The sequence below is a fragment of the Haemaphysalis longicornis genome, unplaced genomic scaffold (assembly GCF_048455015.1).
Source record: "Haemaphysalis longicornis isolate Haplotype H1 unplaced genomic scaffold, Haemaphysalis longicornis Haplotype H1 scaffold_7, whole genome shotgun sequence".
NCBI lineage: Eukaryota > Metazoa > Arthropoda > Arachnida > Ixodida > Ixodidae > Haemaphysalis > Haemaphysalis longicornis.
Genome location: NW_027526422.1, coordinates 136,701,975 through 136,721,635, shown reverse-complemented (window position 1 = coordinate 136,721,635; position 19,661 = coordinate 136,701,975). Strand labels below are relative to the sequence as shown.

At 46.5% G+C, this 19,661-nt stretch overlaps 1 protein-coding gene across 1 annotated transcript in view; it reads right to left on the bottom strand.

Annotated features, from left to right (window-relative positions):
* Positions 1–3,079: 3,079 nt before the first annotated feature.
* LOC144146564 (uncharacterized) overlaps positions 3,080–19,661 on the bottom strand; it is a 32,042-nt gene continuing 15,460 nt past the window's right edge. Inside the window, exons 4-6 of the mRNA XM_077678507.1 lie at positions 6,615–6,659; positions 4,770–5,754; positions 3,080–3,226 (exon numbers count right to left, since the gene is read on the bottom strand). Of these exons, the coding sequence (XP_077534633.1) occupies positions 3,225–3,226; positions 4,770–5,754; positions 6,615–6,659 (1,032 nt within the window). The 3' untranslated portion in view covers positions 3,080–3,224. The remainder of the gene's footprint in view (positions 3,227–4,769; positions 5,755–6,614; positions 6,660–19,661) is intronic.

Sequence of the window (19,661 nt, the reverse complement as noted above, 5' to 3'; positions counted from 1 at the left end):
GACGCCCAAATGTCATGCGCTTTTCCCCCATATTTGGAGCTTGCCTCCCTTATGCCTGTATCGTAAAAAGCGTGCTCACACCAGGCCAAGGGTCTGTTCATTCTGGCCTGTGCCCACTGCCTGCAAGAGTCGGTGCTTATGGCAACAGCACGCCAACGAGAACTCGCTAGCGCGCCAGTGCCAGCCTGCGCGCGTTTTGTGAACTAGTTCGTGGAGCCATGAACGTTGCGGCCCAAAAAAAGGTGAACTCAATATAGAAAACATCGGCGGAAAACGAAAAAGTTGACTTACAAAAAAAAAAGCACGTACCCGCGGGGATTCGAACTCGTAACTTACAAAATACTTGCGGTTGCTGACCTAGCGCCCCAGACAACTGGGCCACGGGACTTTTTTTTTCTTTATTACATAGAAAAATACGCTCAGACGTTGCAGTACGAGGAATACAAGCAAACAAAAGAATACCCTGAAGTTATGAGAAGCAAATATACATCAAAATTCAGGCAAACACACACAAGCGTTCAAAAGAGGGAACCAGTCAGGTGGTTGGTCAAGCGAACTATACACACTATGTACAAATGCCACAGTTTCTCTGAAATAAGACTTAATTGATCTTGACGGGCTCCCCAGCCCTTGGTAATATAGGGTATATATTGTACAACCAGTTTACACTTTTATTCAGTTTTGGCGTTTCAAGCAGCTTAGGTGACTATTTGTTGTATTGCGCTCGTGCAGTAAGCGTCGCCCGAGTTTCCACCATAGCTCACGTCTAGCAATTGCATTTCGTAGACGGGAAAGCGTTCGCAGATGCGTAGTCGTGCTGCTGACCGCTGTGCTTGTTCGCCCAGCGCAAAAAAAGTGCTTCCCGCACCCTAGTTTTAACCCTAGTTTTACGCTGTACGGTAAAAATATCAGTTGATTTTATTTCCTTAGTACCTATATAGACTTCGCTGACTCTTCTCCCGCCTTCAAGAGGCCTTATATTTTCCTACTGGCGTACCAGTCAGCGAAGCGTCGCATGTGCGCTTGTGCAGCGCTTGTGTGAAGCGACCTTGACTTGGAGCTAGATACAGTGTACAAACTAACCAAGTAAAGAAAGGCAGATTCTTCCATTCTCAAACGTGTCCTGGCTTCGTGTCAACTGAGCGAACGAATTGCGACAACACGTCGGCTGCCGGCGGACTAAACGTCGGGCCCACTGACTCGGTCGCGGAAGGTCGGCGAGCCGTGCAGTAGCGCAGCCAATTGCCAGCTCTTGTCCTGCTGACGTCACACGAAAACGCTGCAGAAAATGGGCGAGCGTAAAGAGAGGAGGACAGCATTTTCGAATTAATTTTTCTACTAAATAAAATCGCGTAAACGCACCCAGGGTGGTCGAAACATGGCCTGGGGACTCCGGACTACAATTTGCGCAAGTAATCCCGCAATGTTTACATATCACTTCAGTGTCCCTTTTAAAAAACATGCATCCCGTGCTCAACCTGGAGCGAAGACACGCGCGGGCCAAAGCCCTCCACAAAAAGTTCGAAGAATTGGAGAACGTGGCATACGTGGATGCAGCCGATTACGAAGGCCGCGACGCAATGGCGTTCGTAGTAGTCCATCGGCAGGGAAATTCCATAGCTTCCGGCTCGATTCGCACGAAGGAACCGGAAGTGCTAGAAGAGGCGGCCATAGCACTTGCAATGAAAGCCTCCGCAAATATCAAATATGTCATCAGTGATTCTAAATATGGCATTATAAATTATTCGAGAGGGCGAATCTCCCCAGAAGCGTTTGCAATCCTTACATCTGGCTTCTGTCGCGATGCGCGGACCGGCAAAATTTACCTGATATGGGCACCTGCACACTCCTGCCTGGCCGTAAACGAGTGCGTGCACGATGCTGCTCAAGGATTCACCGACCCAGCTAACATCGACCCTAACACCCCATTCGCCCATTCGCTCCGATGGTCGGGTAGAGATCGGCTCGTGTCCTACAGGGACATACCAAATCACTACAGCCTGGAACGGGCCCGTCCCCCCCCCGCTCACCCGTCACTCAACAAGAGGCAATCCGTTGCATGGCGGCTACTTCAAACCAATTCACATCCAAACCCGGTTGTGCGTAGCTACTGCTATCCAGGGCAACCTTCGGACAAACGCCGCAAAAGTAAAGATAGGGCAGAAGGAAGGAAGGGTGTCGGAGGAAGGCAGGAAAGTTAACCTGGCTAGAGCCTAGTTTGCTATCCTGCACGTGGGAAAGGAAAAATAGGCAAAAAAGAGAAAATAAAGGCTGAAGAAAGGTTGGAGTAGACAGGTATGCCCAGCGCTGAAGCACTGACACTGATTGACCCTTGAGGCGTTCAGTCTATTGTCTGGTTTTTAGTTCTAGCACATATGCTACGACCTGCCCGCAGACGGCTACAACCGCGCGAAAAATCACTCGGGCGGAGCAATGGGAGACCCTGTTGCTCAGCCATGACCCATCGGGTCAAGTTTGGGCCGTCCAGCTGACCGAAGACGCTGCTAGACCCCAAGGGCTCTTGGCGGACGACTAGGATCACCAGCCTCTCCCAATAAAGTTATTTCTCTCTCTCTATCCACTCAGCACAAAATACCAGAGGGCGCAAAGCAGAGGGCGCAAACACATTTGTTTATGGAAGGGCAGTTTGAAATTGTAATACTTTGGAACTAAGAAGAAATCGTGAGTTAAACGGACAGCAAGTAATTGGGTATTGCTAATTGTCTAAGCCACTTAGCTCTCCCAAGGGCTGTTTTCTTCGTTGCCGCAATTTCTACAGAGCCCGTGCGCGGCCCCCTCCTTTAACCATAACAATCGACGCAATATCGCGAAAGTATACATCTCTGCAAGTAGTGCGAGGCGTTCATGCGACTGGTTCTTTTGTGGGAACAGGGCATTGTATCAGCAGATCATGCAAATAAGTGTTCAATCGGGTAGAAAGACGGATATTTTGATCCCCCACTGTAGACACCCTCTAACCCCACCATAATAGTGGCAACGAGACCACGGCTGTGACAACTGATACGACATCAGCGCAAATAAGTATGCAAAAGGCTTTCCAAGAGTGACAACAGTGGACTTGAGAGAACCGAATTCGTATAATTTATTGACACATCTCTCTTCTCGTGTGGCAGTGATGGCACCGAGAATGGAAGTGCTTCCGTCTTGAATTGACAAACTTCCAAGAACTCGTCGATTACCAGGGCGATTCCCGGGAAAGGTGTTTCTGCAAGAAAAACAAGAAAGCAAATATAAAGATTCACTCATCACCGTCGAAAATTTCGCGATGGGCGGGCTGCCCACTAAAATATTGGCCACGTATCTGCTCCTTTTGTTGCAAATGACGTCAAAATACGATAGTCTGTATCGAGATTTGCCAAGTAAATGCCTCCCTTCACTTTCCCGGTCACCTATCATGTTGTTCCTCTTGCGTCGCGCTCCTTCCAAGGTAAAGACGCCAAAGGTTTGCTTAAATCATTTTAAATTTCCCGCGTTCCACTAATCCAAACTGGGTGTCTCGATGCCAACGCTGCCGTACGGCAAAGACGCGCGTGAATCAAGACGCCCTGCTTTCGCGTTTATAGAACCGCGTTTCCCTAGTCCAGTGCGTTCCAATCAGAACGTAGAATCTATCTAGTGGAACCTTTCAGAACTGTTGCCACTTGATTTCTTCAAATGCCGCCTGAAGCTATATGGCGCAGGCGACAGTAGGCGAAAGCGGAGTGTTATTTTTTCCTTCAGTTGATGAAGTAATTAATATTGCCAAAATCAAACATGTACGATTTTTTATAAAGGAACGCTCCAAATATCACTTCCGTATTAATTTGGTGTCTTATATATGCGTAATGCCTTGCTGTTCTTCAACAATATTGACAAAGTATGACCATTACACCGGAATTAGACGGGTACATTCAGCTGTGACTATATAAGACTATTGCGCAGGCATTGTTTTACTTTGGCCGGGTAGCTGAATCGAGTCACACACAGACAGACGGACAGACAGACAGACAGATATACAGACATACCAAAATTTCTGGGTTTAAGTAGACCAAGAAAGACTATCGTCTTTCAAATGTTTGAAAAGATTGACCCTCATTCGGCCCTACATGCTAACCACATCTACTAATACTCTTTCCTCCACTATCTTATACTTTCCCTCTACTCTCCGCTGCCCATCACAGCGTGGGATGAAGGTGTACCGTGTGAGAGGTTGTAAAAACCTCTGAAGTGCATCCTTTCTTTCTCACCGTCTATGGAATCAGTAAACAAGAAAAAACACTATCGCTAGTAAAGCACTAAAAAATTTTCCCGCCTTTTTTATCAGCCCTTGCTGTAGAAACGCAATGCTCTTGGAAAACTTCCGGGAGTATTGAAATGAACCGAATTTAAATACCTTGACTTCACAACATATGTGAAGAAAGACGTCAGAACAAAGCAAAAATAAACATAACCTGCCCAACTCCGCGTTATGGCAAGGACATAACGCGAAGACGGCGAGGTGTCTTTGCAGCGTGGCGGCGGGCGCCATGGCATGTAGCAAAAAAGCGAGGGGCTATCATTACGTGCGGCTCCAACCAAATCAAGTCTGTAGGGAGAGGAATCTGCTGTCATGAAGGAAATTTTGGAGCATTCTCGAATTATCCGGGTACGTGTAGTGGTCCTCCAGACGGTGATGTAAAGTTTCCAAAGTGATTTGCAAATTCTATGCGTCCTCATTTCAATTCTGACATTTCTGACTGTATGAGCCTCAGCGGAAATATAATACTTACACTTCTTCTTGCGGAGGAGGGTGGTGTAGTCGAAGGGAGAGCCAAGGCCGTAGCCGTAGTTCAGACCGTAGGCGCCGAGACCGTGGCCGAAACCGTAGTGGCCAACACCGTAGCCGAGGTGGCCAACACCGTAGCCGTAGACTGGAGCAGCGTGAGCGACGCCGTAGGAGGCGACGACTGGGGCAGCGTGGGCGACGGTGGCCACAGCTGGGGCGTGGTGGACGGTGGTGGTGGCAACAGCTGGGGCCGCGTGGACGGCAGCAACAGCTGGGGCAGCGGCGTAGGTGGCGACTGGGGCAGCGACAGCGGTGGCAACTGGGGCAGCGTGGTAGGTGGCGACGCGGGTCACAGCTGGGGCAGCAGCGTAGGTGGCAACTGGGGCAGCGGCCACAACTGGGGCAGAGCGGACAACGCTGGTCACGGCTGGGGCAGCAGCGTAGGTGGCGACTGGAGCAGCAGCCACAACTGGGGCAGAGCGGACAACGCTGGTCACGGCTGGGGCAGCAGCATAGGTGGCCACTGGGGCAGCGTGGTAGGTGGAAACGGTCTTGGTGACAGCTGGAGCAGCGACGGCGTAGCTGGCGGCTGGGGCGAAGGTAGCGACTGGAGCAGCAGCCACGACTGGAGCAGAACGGACGACGCTGGTCACAGCTGGAGCAGCAGCGTAGGTGGCAACTGGGGCGGCGGCGTAGGTGGCAACTGGGGCAGCGTGGGCGACGGTAGTCACGGCTGGAGCAGCGTGGTAGGTGGACACGGTCTTGGCAACAGCTGGGGCAGCGACGGCGACGCCGGCGGCTGGGGCGTAGCTGTAGCCGAGGCCGAGACCAGAGTATCCAACACCGTGGGCCAGGCCGTAGTGGGACAGGCCGTATCCGGCGTAGCCAAGACCACCGTAGCCGAGGCCGTAGCCAAGACCATAGCCACCGAAGCCGGTGTAGCCAGCGAAGGCGCTGGTGGCCAGAGCCAGGACAATGCAGGCGCGGATCTACGCAAAAAATTGTCAATGAAGTGAAAGAGGTTGGGACCAAAATGCGTGGCAGCTTTTTTGCGGTGAACCGCGGTGAGGATAAGTGTAACATTGATATTTGTACAGCTAAGCCTCAGCTTATCAAACACGATAATGCTGTGTTGTACAGTTAGCAATTCCATGATTTATGAGCCAAAAATACCAGGCTGAGTTCTGTTCACCAAGGTATAGAACCAAACTGGGTACCATTTCGTTTTGTAGGCAGTGGTGTTCCCATTCACTGTTGTACTCCCGATTACGATGTGGTCTGATTTATCGGAAAATATCTTTCCGTGGCAGCTACTTTTTTTCTGTTAATGTTGAAACATATAAACAATTAATTTTTTGTTACTACACTTTTGATTTTAACCCCTTGGCCACTGTGCTTTTTAATTATTAGTATTCATAGGGGCCCTCACAAAATACCTGTAACTGTTATCTCAAATTTTTGGGGGTGGCTTCACTCGTGAAAAAATAATCTATGCAACGGTGCCGCAAAAAGAGCGTGCTTCAATCGATCATATCCACACACAGGTAAGCGACTTTGAGTTGTCTTTTCTTTAAAAACGTGCACTGAAAAAGGTGTACTATTTATTTTAGGGAGTGATCAAACAAGCAAAATGTCTTGATACAACTGAGCAACAAACATCCATTGCGGCCACTAAAAATTGGGATGATTTGAAATTGGCACAGGAAGGCGGGACGAGAAGTTCGGAGTCGCATTTCAACGCTATTGTGCGAATTGGGTCTAGTACGGAATTGCACCAGCGTGCCAGAGATGTCATACGCTACGATGTGTTCGAAAGCTGTGAAAGAGGCAACAAGATGTTCTTGCTTACCATGGTGTTTTTCAGCTGCTGTAGGTCCAACTGCTGATTTGACTGCTGTTGGAGTGCGTTTATATAGAGAGTTTCGCTTCGATGGCGCTGCAGTCCTTTCTTAGTAATAGGTTAAAAAATTAGGGTAAGGAGGAAACCAGAAGAATCACTGTATATTCGAACAAAAAAAGCCGTGGGGTAAGTATTGCAACGAGCGAGTACCGCCCTGTGCTTGAAATGCATGACAAATAAGGGTCAAATAAGAGCAAAACGTCGTGGGGTTCAGGCGGCCTCGAGAAATGCGGATCTTCCCCGCTGACCTTGGTGGCGTGAAGTCTTGTCTTGGAGAAAGTTCTCGTAGCTGTTGATCGCCCATCGTATCTTTCGAAAGTGCTGTTTAATAGCTCTCTTGAATGTGAAATAGAAGCACTGAGACAGGGTAGACCGGATCTTATGTGGCTGAATGCGTTCATATGGCAAGAGCAAAACTACTTTCACTGTATTCGCGCCAACCGCAATTCCACGAATCTCTGTAGCGCAGCCGATTTTTGCCATTTTTACTGCTTGATTTCTTTTTTACTAGTATCCAGAACATCCACGCGACATGATTATCGATTTCGGACAGCATTCAACCAGAAATTGGTAAGAAATTGTTAAATTTAACAAGAAACGAAATTCCTTGCTGAACCATAAAACAATTTATGAACGAGGGATATGCCAAAAAAATAAAACACTATTATCGACACGTCACCAAATTTTCTGGCACCGAACAGGTCGTTCGAAAGCCGATTCCAGTCAAATAATATTGCTCGTATTTCGCCCCTTGTTTCTTGCAATTATTGCCATGTTCATAAATAAAATGAGTGAACTTTTAACGCTAGTACAAGAGAATGAATATTGAACATTTATAAGAGTATGAGGCCTGTGTTTATTGCCATCGTTCGCTTCTACCATTATGTTTAAATTTTCGTTTTTCACCCGCAACGTAAACGATTTTCAAAACAGTACACCCGAAAAATCTCTGAACTCTTTTGATTTATGAAAAGTTAATGTTTTGTGTCCGGCGACCAGTTTTCCAAAACTTTCTTTGGGTTTTTCCATTTTTGCCGCTTGCATTGTATGTGGTACTGTATTTTTGATCAGCACGTTCTGCCACCCCTTCTTGTGCCTCTGGCCTACAGTATGTACCTAAATAAATAAATAAAAAAAATAAAATACTGTTTTTGTACCATCCCGCTTGAAGACGACAAGGAACACATTGTATGATTCCCTGTTAGTTGGCAATCTGTATTGTAATTACACTTTAGGAGCAACTGAGCTTGAGACTTGTCGTCAGAATAGCTGACCTTCAGCCTTAGGGTACGCCCATTTTAAAAAAAAATTATTTTCTTCGCTATGCTGAAGAGCCGCTTTTTCTGCATATATGAAAGACCTGTTTGGTGCCAGTTAAATACGAGTTTTGTCAGCATACTGTATTGCTGGCTGTTAACGTTGCTGTGCTATTCATTCTTCCAACGCCTGACTTTGTGATTGGACGAATAACCTTGCCTCGTGCCCGCGATAATAAAGAATCACTGACGCAGTCAATTGTTCCCGGGAAGCTGCCGCCTTCTTCGGGTCACTCCTAGAATGACAGATCCTGGGGGTTGGCTCCAGAGAAGATTCGTTGCCTGTTCCTCAAGTTTTCCGTCCCGTAGGCACGCTAGATTAACCCGTGGGTACGGGTCTGTGAGAACGTTACATATAGTAGGAAGGTACACTATGAACACAAATAAACGTATTTTCGCACCGAATTTGTGAACCGTTGAAATATCATTTGCCCGTCAACTAAATTAGCGCAGCATTTCGGATGAAATACTTCACATTTTATTACACTCTGGGAAGAAGGGACAAGGTTTATAGTTTTATGCGCCATTGCGAACTCAAGCTTATGCTGCAGATGTCTGCACTTGCACAGATCCAATTCAAACAAACGCAGCTTGCAGAGTAAGTACCGCAAACATCTTACCCGCATGGAATCTCTTCTGTACGGCCTTGTTGTCGCCATTTGATCGATTTCCGCTGCATACTATTGACAGTTTTTCGCTTTGCACTCGAGATATCTCGAAGTCACCGAGCAGAATACTCATCCTGATTACGAAAGCTTTACAATCCAATAGGTGGTCCCAGCATCTGGCACTACTGCCGTAATGGCATGCGCAATAAAACCAAAACGAATATTTATAGGATACCAAAGCGCGCTTGAAGATGTAATGGACCTGAAAGCATTAGCAACGAATTGTGGAACAGATATGCCGGTACTTCGTGCGCCGCAATGTTTCCCAGTAGCTGTAGATGTACAGGGATCAGAGTTCATTGCCGCAAACGCGACACGTGGGGAAATTTGTATGGAATGTGTGGCGTTGAAGGCAGTGGGTTGATTTTACGCACGGTAATGACGTGGGGGCCAGTGTGCCACGCGTTTATTAGTACCCATGTACCAACTTGTCCTGTCAGGATCATGATTAATCGCGGTATCCTTTTCTCATTGCAATATTTTCCAGTTTTTCGATTACGGTGACTCAGAAGCCCGGCCAATCAACCTTGCTGGTCCTGAGCACCAGTTAGTTATGGTAACTTGTTCTGCTTACACGTTGGTAAGTAGAAGGCCACATGTGTTAAGAAGAGTTCATTTCATGGAGCTAGGAGCGTCTTGCTTAGGTGCTCCAGGGGATTTCTGCTTTTATCCAAGGCCAGATGAACCTGGTTTGAATCCTAACCAATGCAAAATTTTCCTAAATTTCTTCTCAAAACAAATCAGTTTCTTTGTCAACGGGAGCTTCGATAAGAAAGGTTTCATCATTCTGAGCATTCATGGACGTACGTGTCTTCTCTTCTGCATTCTTAAAAAGGAATGTCGCCGAAGCGCACCTTTCGGTTGAGCTGAACTTCCCAGCGCCATAGTGGAGCTCCCGATGTTTCAGCGTGCGCCGTCCGGCAAGACTGAGCTAAGCGATTATTACATGGCCAGAAGTGGGCCAATGTGCACACCTTAATTTCTCACCTGCAGTATGTTGAGGAAGCCTTACGAAGGCCGTAGTACATGATTAAGCATACCGCCAAGAATAACCTTTACAGAAAATTTCGCAGTGTGCCATCACGTTGCCATGTATGGCTAATCGTGTGTATACAGTAAAACTTCGATATTATCAGTCCAAGGCCATAACACTGGCTTCGTTATCAACATGTTCTTAAAAATGGGAATCATTAGCTGACTATGCATTGCGATGAGTTTAATAAAAAGTTCGAATACAGCAAGATTTTCAAATAGGAATTTTGTCATAACGTTGATGTGGTTTGATTGATTGATTGTTGGGTTTAACGCGCCGAGGCAACACAGGCGATGAGGCACGTCGTAGTGGAGGGCTCAGGATTAAATTTGACCACCTGGGGATCTTTAACGTGCGCCGAAATCTCGTACGCCAGGACGTTTTTGCTTTTCGCCTCCATCAGAGCGTTGAAGTGTCTTCCGTCTATTATTCTTGTAAGCGTTACCCAGACGACTTTACTAATAATTATTTGAAAGAAAGAGGATAACATTAAAAACTATATATGGCGAATATTACGGCGTTGTTTATATTTTTCCCGCTTTACATATAACACCCTGTAGAGAAAGCATTTATAACAACGCGGGCGAAAAATTTCACTTTGTTTTACTAGAAAGTACTAAATGTGTTTTGAAGGGATTGTGCACTACTTCTCTAAAATTGGGGAATGCTGTTGCCTGTTCTAAATGCTACACAAATTTTTGGAACTCGTGTATAATCTGCTTCACTCTGAACATGCTTCAACTCTTGTTCTGTGTCCACGGTGGCATATAGATTACCCCTTCTGGCCACCCATTCCTAGGGGTATAAGTTCAAGGGACATGTATTGCACTTCCGTGTTCTTCGAACGGCTTCCTTGTTATGTTGATCATTCGTACACACTCCACCAATGTATCAGAAACTGACAATGACCGTATTTTCATATGATAACAAAAAAGTAGCTCAAAAGCATCAGCGTGCTACGTAGCTTTTGCTGAATAAAACTGAAAATTTTGAGGATTGAAGCGCCCTGGGTACCTCTGAGCTATTAGGCGCACCATACTGGACGAATAGAACGTAATTTCAACCACCTCAGCATGTTTAACGTGCCCCAAAATCTCGACACACGGGCGTCTTTACCTTTCGCCTCCTCGTGAAGAGGTCCACTGCAATTGGGATCGCACCCGCGTCCTTGAGCTAAGCAGCACAATGCCTTAGCCGCTCAGCCAGCGGGGAAGTCGCTGGCTCAATGTGAACCTAGTGCATACGTTAGGGCTTTTTATGTAAACATCGTCGGCAACATGTGCAGGCAGCTCGACGTGCAGTTCTCTTGTCATTGATAGGCACGTCGGGAGGTTCAGCGTTAAAACAACGAACGTTAAGGCTTCACGCGTGGAAAAATACCGTTCTAGTTGAGTTGACCTGGATTTGTCACTGGTTGTGATGTCTTCAATAGGGCGTCCATCGCATAGAACCGGCAACGTATTGCAGCACTTAGGTCTGGCACGATAAAGGAGCGTGTGCTTCGGGGCAACGCCTGGGAATGCCGCATCAGGTGGTTACGTGTTCAATAACGGGCGCATGAAAACTTGAGAGGCATTAGTTTCGAGCGAAATATGCCGCTGCGCGGCTAATGCAACCGCTATGAAGTTTAAATCATCGACATCGCCGGCGGCCAAAACCTAGGCAGTAACAAAACGTCGCAGTCCACGCAATAACAACACAGGAAAAGGGAGCGGAACACAGCAGCGAAACTAACGAGCAAAGAGTCCGGTATCAATGAACACAATCGTCGTCACCTTTCCGGGAGCACGGCGGCATAATCGAGCATCTGCGGAGCGCGGTAGGACACACAGTATGCACTGCTTGGAAATAAGCGCCCTCCAACTCATTACTGTATATACCCAAACTCATAAGGCACAACCTGTAAAAAGTAATCGACACCAATTCACTCGCGAAACAAACACGTTCTCGGCAGTGAAACATTGCACGCATCGCCAAAATCGAGCTGAATCAGGCAATCAGTAGGTGTTGAATTGGATAATAATAGTTTCGTGTGCACAGCTCATAAGGAATGCGTACACGACTCATTGAAAATGTTGAAAATTCTGTAAATAACCCATTGTTTCAAAACAACGAAGCTGAGAAATTTGTTAGCGTTTTTAAGCAATGTGTAGTGTAAGGTTGCTCGTTACCTCCAATCTTGGAGCTTCTCGTCCACGGCGCGTGCACGCACACACGAACACGCGCACGGATAAGGTACGCACACGTACTCACGCAGACACATACCGAAAGAACACACACACACGCAAACACGTGAGCCCCCTCACACGCACACAAACCCACACACGAATACATTAACACCCTTATTGATTAACCAGCGCACACTAAACAGTACGAGATAGGAGTACACAACACGTGCGCTTTCTCTCTCGTCCTCTTTCTCTCATCCCATTAAGTTTGCGCTAATTAATATTTATGAATGTATACCAACTAGCTGGGTTTTCGACCCCGCTGCACATTAACACTCACGCGGGAGGTCACGCGAAGGAAAGGTTAGTTCACCTGGTAGGAGACTGCGGGCGTTTAGTAACAAGGTGCGATGTGTCTAATGGTATTTTACGTGTATGACAGGTGTCAGAGTGGTGGTAGGTGCCGTACAATGGAGTCTTGTATATCTGTAGTAGGTACCTGTTTGCAGGCGCCGCCAAGTGCATGCTTTTTAATGAGTGAGGCAGCGGTGTGGTGGAGGGCATTCCTAGTGGAGCGCGCTGTACTGGTCGGACATTTCTTTCTTCGCTTGCGTTCAGAAAAAAAAAAACGTGTCGGGGGAGGGCACTAAACCTGAGAAAAATAAATAGCGGCACAAAAACGAAATAAATAAATAGAAATAAAAGTTCGCCAAGCAACCCCTTTTATATTCGAGCATTGACTGAAGAACAAGCAATGCTGTCGTGATGGACTTTCACAAATTTATGATCATGTCAGCGGTGAATATTCAGGTTGAAATTTTGTCTCTCATTTGATGTGTTTCGTTCGAACACCAATAATACTGCAATTAATTTAGCAAATTATCACAGCTCGGAAAACAAATTAGCCAGAAAAAAAATGTTTGCTCTTTTCGAGTAACTATCACACGCCGTTTGATGGGGGGAAAGGGGGATCATACCGCAGTGCTCAATTGTTAAGTTACTTTTCGTAATGCCTACAACGCTGATTCTATGCTTTCGAATTCATACAGAAAACTACATCGGGAATTTGAGGCAGGGTCACTGACAAACTCTAAAGTATGTGGACAAAATACCCTTCTGAAGGCAGCTCAAGAAATCAACACATTTCCCAGATTATTCCCTCACCCTTATTACTTACCGCCCTGATCTGGAATGGGAGAGGGTGTTGGGAAATTATCAATACGTGATATGAGGCAAGGGTGGCAGCAGGCGGCAGAAAGTTAGGTGGGCAGGTGAGATCAAGAAGTTTGCAGGGATAAATAGGTCGCAGTAAGCACATGACAGGTATAATTGCAGATGTATGGAAGAAGCATTTGCCCTGCAGGTGACGTAAACTGAATGATGATGATGATCATCATCATCATCATTATAATCAGTATCATCATCATGCTGATCATCAGCATCAACAACGACGACGATGATGATGGCGATGATGGCGATGATGATGATGATGATGATGACGACGACGACGACGACGACAAAGAGCTACAGTGTCAAACTGAGAACGAGAGAGGAAGGAGGTTCAGTTCTGAGACAAGCGTGAGGGAGTCATTTGGAGACCGTCCGTCTTAGCGTGTTGCTTTTTTGTCTAGCATTCTTTGCCGAGTACCCCCACAGCCAGGACCATGTAACGCCCTGTATTTCAACAAAAATGCAGACATCTAGGGAGTTACACCTGTAATCACTATAATTGTGTAAATGGAGATAATTGGCAGCACGAAATTCCGAAAAGCTAGAAAAATAGAGAAAACTAGCTGTTAATTACGCAGAATGCCGAACTGTGTGTAACGTCCTGCCTTTCCACAATATTGAAGATTTCGCGAAAGTTCTAATTGTAATCTTTCTAATAACGTAAATAGAGATAATTGGTCGGATGACGCACACAAAAAACTAAAAAATAAGAAAAGAAATATTAAAAGATTGCGGAAAATGGCAAAACGCACAACGCAAGGCATTTACACAATAATGCACATTCTACGGAAGTTCATCCAGGAATCGGTATAATAGCGTAAATAAAGATAATTGGTCGAACGAAAGTTTGAAAAGCTAACAAAAATAAAAAAAATATATATAAAACAATAACGAAAAATGGCGAGCCCTGTAACACCCTGCATTTCCGCAATAATGCGGATTTCGCCCAACTTCCAAATGTAATCGTTATAATAACGCGAATGGAATAATTGGTCCAACGACACTTTCAAGAACTAAAAAATACGACAAATATTAAGAAATTGCGGAAAGTAACAAAACCTATGACGCATGGAATTTCCACAATGATGCAGAATTCGCAAAAGTTCCACCCGGAATTGTTATAATAGCGTAAATGGATATAATTCGTCGAAAAAAAATTTTAAAAACTAAAAAACTGAGACAAAATATAAAGAATTACGGAAAATGGCAAACCCTGTAACGCCCTGCATTTCCACAATAACGCAGATCCCGATAAAGTTCTAAATTTAATCGCTATATTCGCGTAAATGGAGATAATTGGTCGAAGAAAGTTTTGATAAACCAAGAAATGAGAAGATATTAAGCAATTAGGCAAAATGACAAACTGTATAAAGCCCTGCATTTCCACAATAGCGCAGATTTAGCGAATGTCCCACTTCTAACGGTTATACTAGCTTAAATGGAGATAATTGGTCGGACAGGATTCAGAAAAAGCCAAAATTTGGCTCTAAAAAACTCACACTTTGACACAGGCGGCATAAGAATTTGTCTGCTACGCATTTGTCGCAGAAATTCTGCCGAAATTCTGTGAATTTCGGCGGAATTTTGTTTTATCGTTTCGTGGCCTTCATCTAGCAGATGTAAGGTTATTTCTGCTCCCAAACCTCGTGGTCATTCTGTTTGCCGCCTCGTTTTCTTACCGCTTCCTATCTCGGTATGCAGATCCGCTGTCATTTGATTTTGTGTCTTTTGTGTAGAACTCCCCGCACTGCGCATAGAAGCAAATAAAGCCGAAGGAATTTTCGTCAGACCCGCGGAACTCTTCGCTCAAGAAGCTCGTTAGAAATCGTTTTTAGCTGCATAAATGTCCTCTCGTAATGGGATAAACCAGGAAGGTGTCTGAGCTAGGCGAGTGGCGTGCACACTTGAAAAAAGAAAATGTACATTACTATTTGAGAAAGTAACAAGTAACAAAAGGCTTAAAATCTAGGTCTTCACAAAATGCGCAACTGTGGTCTGTTGAACAAGGAAAGCAATTGGTAAGAACACGGAATGGGGTGCCAAGGATAAAAAGCTGCTCTCCAAGGACACGTACTCCAGTGACGTGGGAGGAATAGATAAGGAACTAGAGTAGCCCAACACGGCGATGGTTGCAGGCCGTGAACTCTACCACGCTGGGAATATTGACCGGGAAAAAGCGGAGATGGAGGGAACAAGCGATGCGCAGGCGGCCACAAAATAAAAGGGACCGAAGGAGTGGTGCTCGAACCCTAGCGAACCCTGCTGTGGAGATAGCTAAATGCTCATGCGGGTTCATGGCCTCCGAGATCACCCCGCGCGCGTTTTGGTGCGGCAGTATCAATCACCGCGCGCCCCAGCCAAATTTTGTAAGTGTGCTGGTTCCCCTAGGCTTTTCCAGACGGCAGTGCGAACCTGTGCATGCAATGCATCATTCAGGCCGTTGGGCAGCTGTTTATGCGGCATTTCGCGGCATATCAACGCTGCAGTTTTTCTGGTCTTGGCACGAGTATATTTTGGAGTTCATTTGCCGCAGGTCTGCTAAGCTCCTGCCGGAGATGCTGACACCGAACGCGTGTAATCGATGTGTCCTTCAGTGGAACAGGCGAGAATTAGACGCCTTCGAGGCGCAGGCCTCCGCCCTTGTTGGCCGCCGTCCCCCCCCCCGTTTTTTTCCTGATTTTCATTGGTGCATGAAGGACCCAGCCCCGCTCCCTTTCGCTCTTCCGCGAAGCGGAAGCCAACATATGACTGTAATATACACGTTTCACACCCTGAGGTATACAATACAATTTAGAAAAATAGTAGCCGATCATTGTTGGCTGATTGTACAGCGAACGTAGACAACCGCCCAGTACCCCACGTGTGGCGCCAAATGTGCAGCCATGTATTTCCACAGAAATGCAAAATGGCGGAGTTGATATATAACTGATCACTAGAAAACGTAGATAAGGAAAAGTAGTCGAGCGTAATTTAGAAAAAAAAACAAATATAAACAGAAAGTGGAAAACTAAGAAATGTAGGAAGGATGTTAACAAATTCAAGAATATCTTATACGGCTCCTCCACAAATCAAATGCAAAAATAAAGGAGCAGCGAAAATAATGGCGAAAACCCGAATAAAAGAAATATCATGCACAGACGAACCTCGTAGCGCCGATGCATTCGCACAGAAATGCATAATTGTCGGACCTAACAGATTAAATTGTTATAATAGAGCGAATAGATGTAATTGATCGAAACGAATCTTAGAAGCAAAAATACACAAAGTAGAAAGTAATCGTAAAAGTGAACTTACCAATTCAAAAATAGAAGTCATATACATCTCCCGCGCAAAGCGAGGACAAGAATAAGAAGCCCTGACAAAAATTGACGACAGAAGCACCAAAAAAACAATATTGAAAAGTTACCAATGTGTAACTCCCTGCATTGCGCAAAAATGCATAATTTGCATACTTAAAGCTTTTAAGGAATCCTTATAATACCGCTAATAGAGATACTTGGTCGTACGGAATCTTCAGAGAACCAAAAATGGAAAATAAAGTGTAAAATATAGCTTACAAAATAAAAAAAATCGCATTTATGTACCTCCTCCAAGACAAGACGACTAAAATAAAAAAAGCGCTGAAAGCAACTGCGAAAACACGTATAACAATATCGTGAAAACGGCCAACCGTGTAAAATCCTGCCCTTGGATAGAAGTGCATACTTGGCACGATGAGATTTTTAATATCCTTAAAACAGTTCAAATGGAGCCAAATAACTGAAAGGAACTTGAAAACAGAACTTAAAGGGGTCCTGAAATACCTTCCGCCGATGCGTGGATGTACATGTAACCAAATAAAGTAATGTATTAGCAATCTCCTCCCGCAAGAATTTTGTTGAAGCGATGAGTATTAGCTGAGAAATCGTAAATCAAAAACCGCGCATTATCGTCGCGCCGCGTTTCCTCCTCCTTTCAACTTACTCTCCGCTGTTGACGGCGAGCGAGCCTTCCCTCCCATGATGCTGCGCTCCTCGGCGGTGACGTACTTCCGCTATTGCGCTGCTCACACAGCCGTCTGCTACGGGCAAGCTTTGTTGACACCATGAATTCCGCACTCCGCTCAAGGCTGGAAAAGCGAACGAAAAATCTGGCCCCATGTGTGCGGCGGCCTGGCCTTGCCCTTTCGCGGTGTACGTTGCTGCAGAACTTTGGTATCGGCGGCACGCGACTCTTTATCGGCGGCGAACTCGCAGCCGCACGGGGAGGATCCTGCGCTCGCTCCCTTGGATGCACAGCGCACTGTTTATCCAAAAAGCGCCGTATCAGATGTGGCCCCGCTGGTGCCGGGTCTTATTTTGTGGCGGTGGTAATTCCTGGCGGCGGCATGGGAAAAAGACATTTTAAACCGATACAGAACCCGTGCACAAAACGCCAGTTCAGCTTGGGGCGACGCGTGGTGGAGAGCGGCAACGTTGGCAAAACATGCTCCGCCGCGGCTCTGAGCTTTCTAGCGCTGCAGCGAGCACCATTTCTTTGACAATATCAAACATCGGTTGCCCTGGCAACAAGGCACAAAGCGCTCTAGAAGTCAGTTACGGTTGCGTGATCCCGGTTCAGCTTGGGGCCCCACCTCGCGGCATATGGGCTCTGCAGGCATACTACTCACTCCCATTTGGACATGCATTTGGAAGTGCGAGATGCGTTTGGCATTACAGGAGGCGATGGTGTGTGTGTTGTGGACGCCTTTGTTTCGCGATGAAATGCGACGTTGTGCTTCTGCGGGTGCTTCTGCGGGTGCTTTTGCTTCCGCAAACCGCGCGCGAGGTGAGTGCATGCCGAATTTACGAGGGGCAGGAGGAGGCAACCCATCGTCTGTCAATCGCGGTTCGGACTTGCAACGCATGTTGTGACGTTGTGTTCGTTCGAAACGCATCTCTGGATTGTTTGGAAGTTGAATAAAATGTATGCGTCAAACCCGGGCATTCGGCTCAGGGCGTTCTCTGCGATTGCAAGAAAGAAGTGCCATGGGGCTTCAACGCTTTCTTTATGGAACGCACTCAAGTAAGAGAATATTCATGTCGTGTTATGGCCCTGTTGCATTCAATACAAACGGTTAAGCGTTTGTTTACACTTGTTTCGTTTGTCGTAAAATGTCCAAGCACCCCGGCACTCCGCTGGCAGATCAGCCGGCGAGCCGACGCTGAGCAGACGACTAATGTCTTTTCCGGAAGTGCGTGAAAAAGCCGCCCAATAGCAGGATGTCTAGCTCATGACGAACATCTGGGAATCGATGATGTAGACATGTGAAGATGGCGGCGTCCAAAAACACGAAGGAAAGGGTGAGAAAAAAGCGACAAACTTTGCAACAAAAGTGTGAGCTTTCCGCTGCGCGTAAAAGAGTAATACTTGGCACAGATGATGTTGACGACCCAATCTAACGATTGCGCTAGTCAATTTAGTGTGCTCAAAACGCCTTTCAGGGCCCCTTTAAAACAAAAATAAAAATAACAAACTTTAAACGTGATCTTAGAAAAATAAATAGCGGAGTTAAGAGATTCAATCGTTCAATTTATGTGAAACCACTAATCAATCTAGCTGAGCATTTTCGCGAACAGGTATACAAGCAAAAAGCATTCGCAAATGCAAACACAGACAAATAAGTCGCGCATCACGCGATAATTATGTAGCTTCATGTGGTATGGTGTATCGTGTAGTTATTACAGACCATGATTAGCTTTTTTGAACATAAAAGTGTTTTATGCCGGGGTCCACCAAGATCTGACTGACGTCATATCCTTCACGTAAATGGAATCGCAAGCAAAACTTCTTTTCACGCGGCTGCGCGGGGATTTGAACCACGATTTTTCCGCCTCAACTGGAGGTACGAAACGCGGTCCCGACACCGCTATGAAAAGACGCGTAAACCGGACGACAAACGCCCCTTACATCCATCCCTTAAGACAGTGCTTCCGTCTGGGAGGGCCAAAGAGAAGTAGTGCGTCATGACGCTAATGAGCGCCGCCAGTTGGCGCCTCGATGCCAGCACCTGCGTGTACGAGGTACGCGCAGCGTAACGTGCGGAGAAGCCTGTGAAGCAACGACCACGGAGTAAGATCGACTCCGGATTGCGAATGTCGCGCTCCTGGCACGCTCCGCTTCTCCTTTCGCTGCAGAAGGCCGTGCTTTTAGATGCAGAGCATCTGAATCACTCGCCTTGTCCCTCCGGCGTCGTCGTCGTTGTCGTCGGCGTTGTCCACCCCTCCCCCATTCTCCTCGCCGGCCAGCTGCGCTCTCCGCCGCTCACCCCCTCTCCTCTCCCATAGCGAACACTCTCTCGCGAGGGGCATTGGATTGGATTCGATTGGATTGGCTTGGATTGAATTGGCTTGGATTGGATTTGGATTGGGTTGGATTAAAGTGGATTGTGTTGGATTGTGTTGCGTCAAAGCCGCGGCACGTTGCGTCATAGCCGCGGCAGACGCGCTGGGGCCTGCGCATGTGCAGTACTCTCTCTTCCGCGCTTTCCTCTCGGGCACGCTGCGCATATAACCGGTGTGCCGTTCTCCGGCGAAGAAACATCCACGCTTGGCTCAAACACC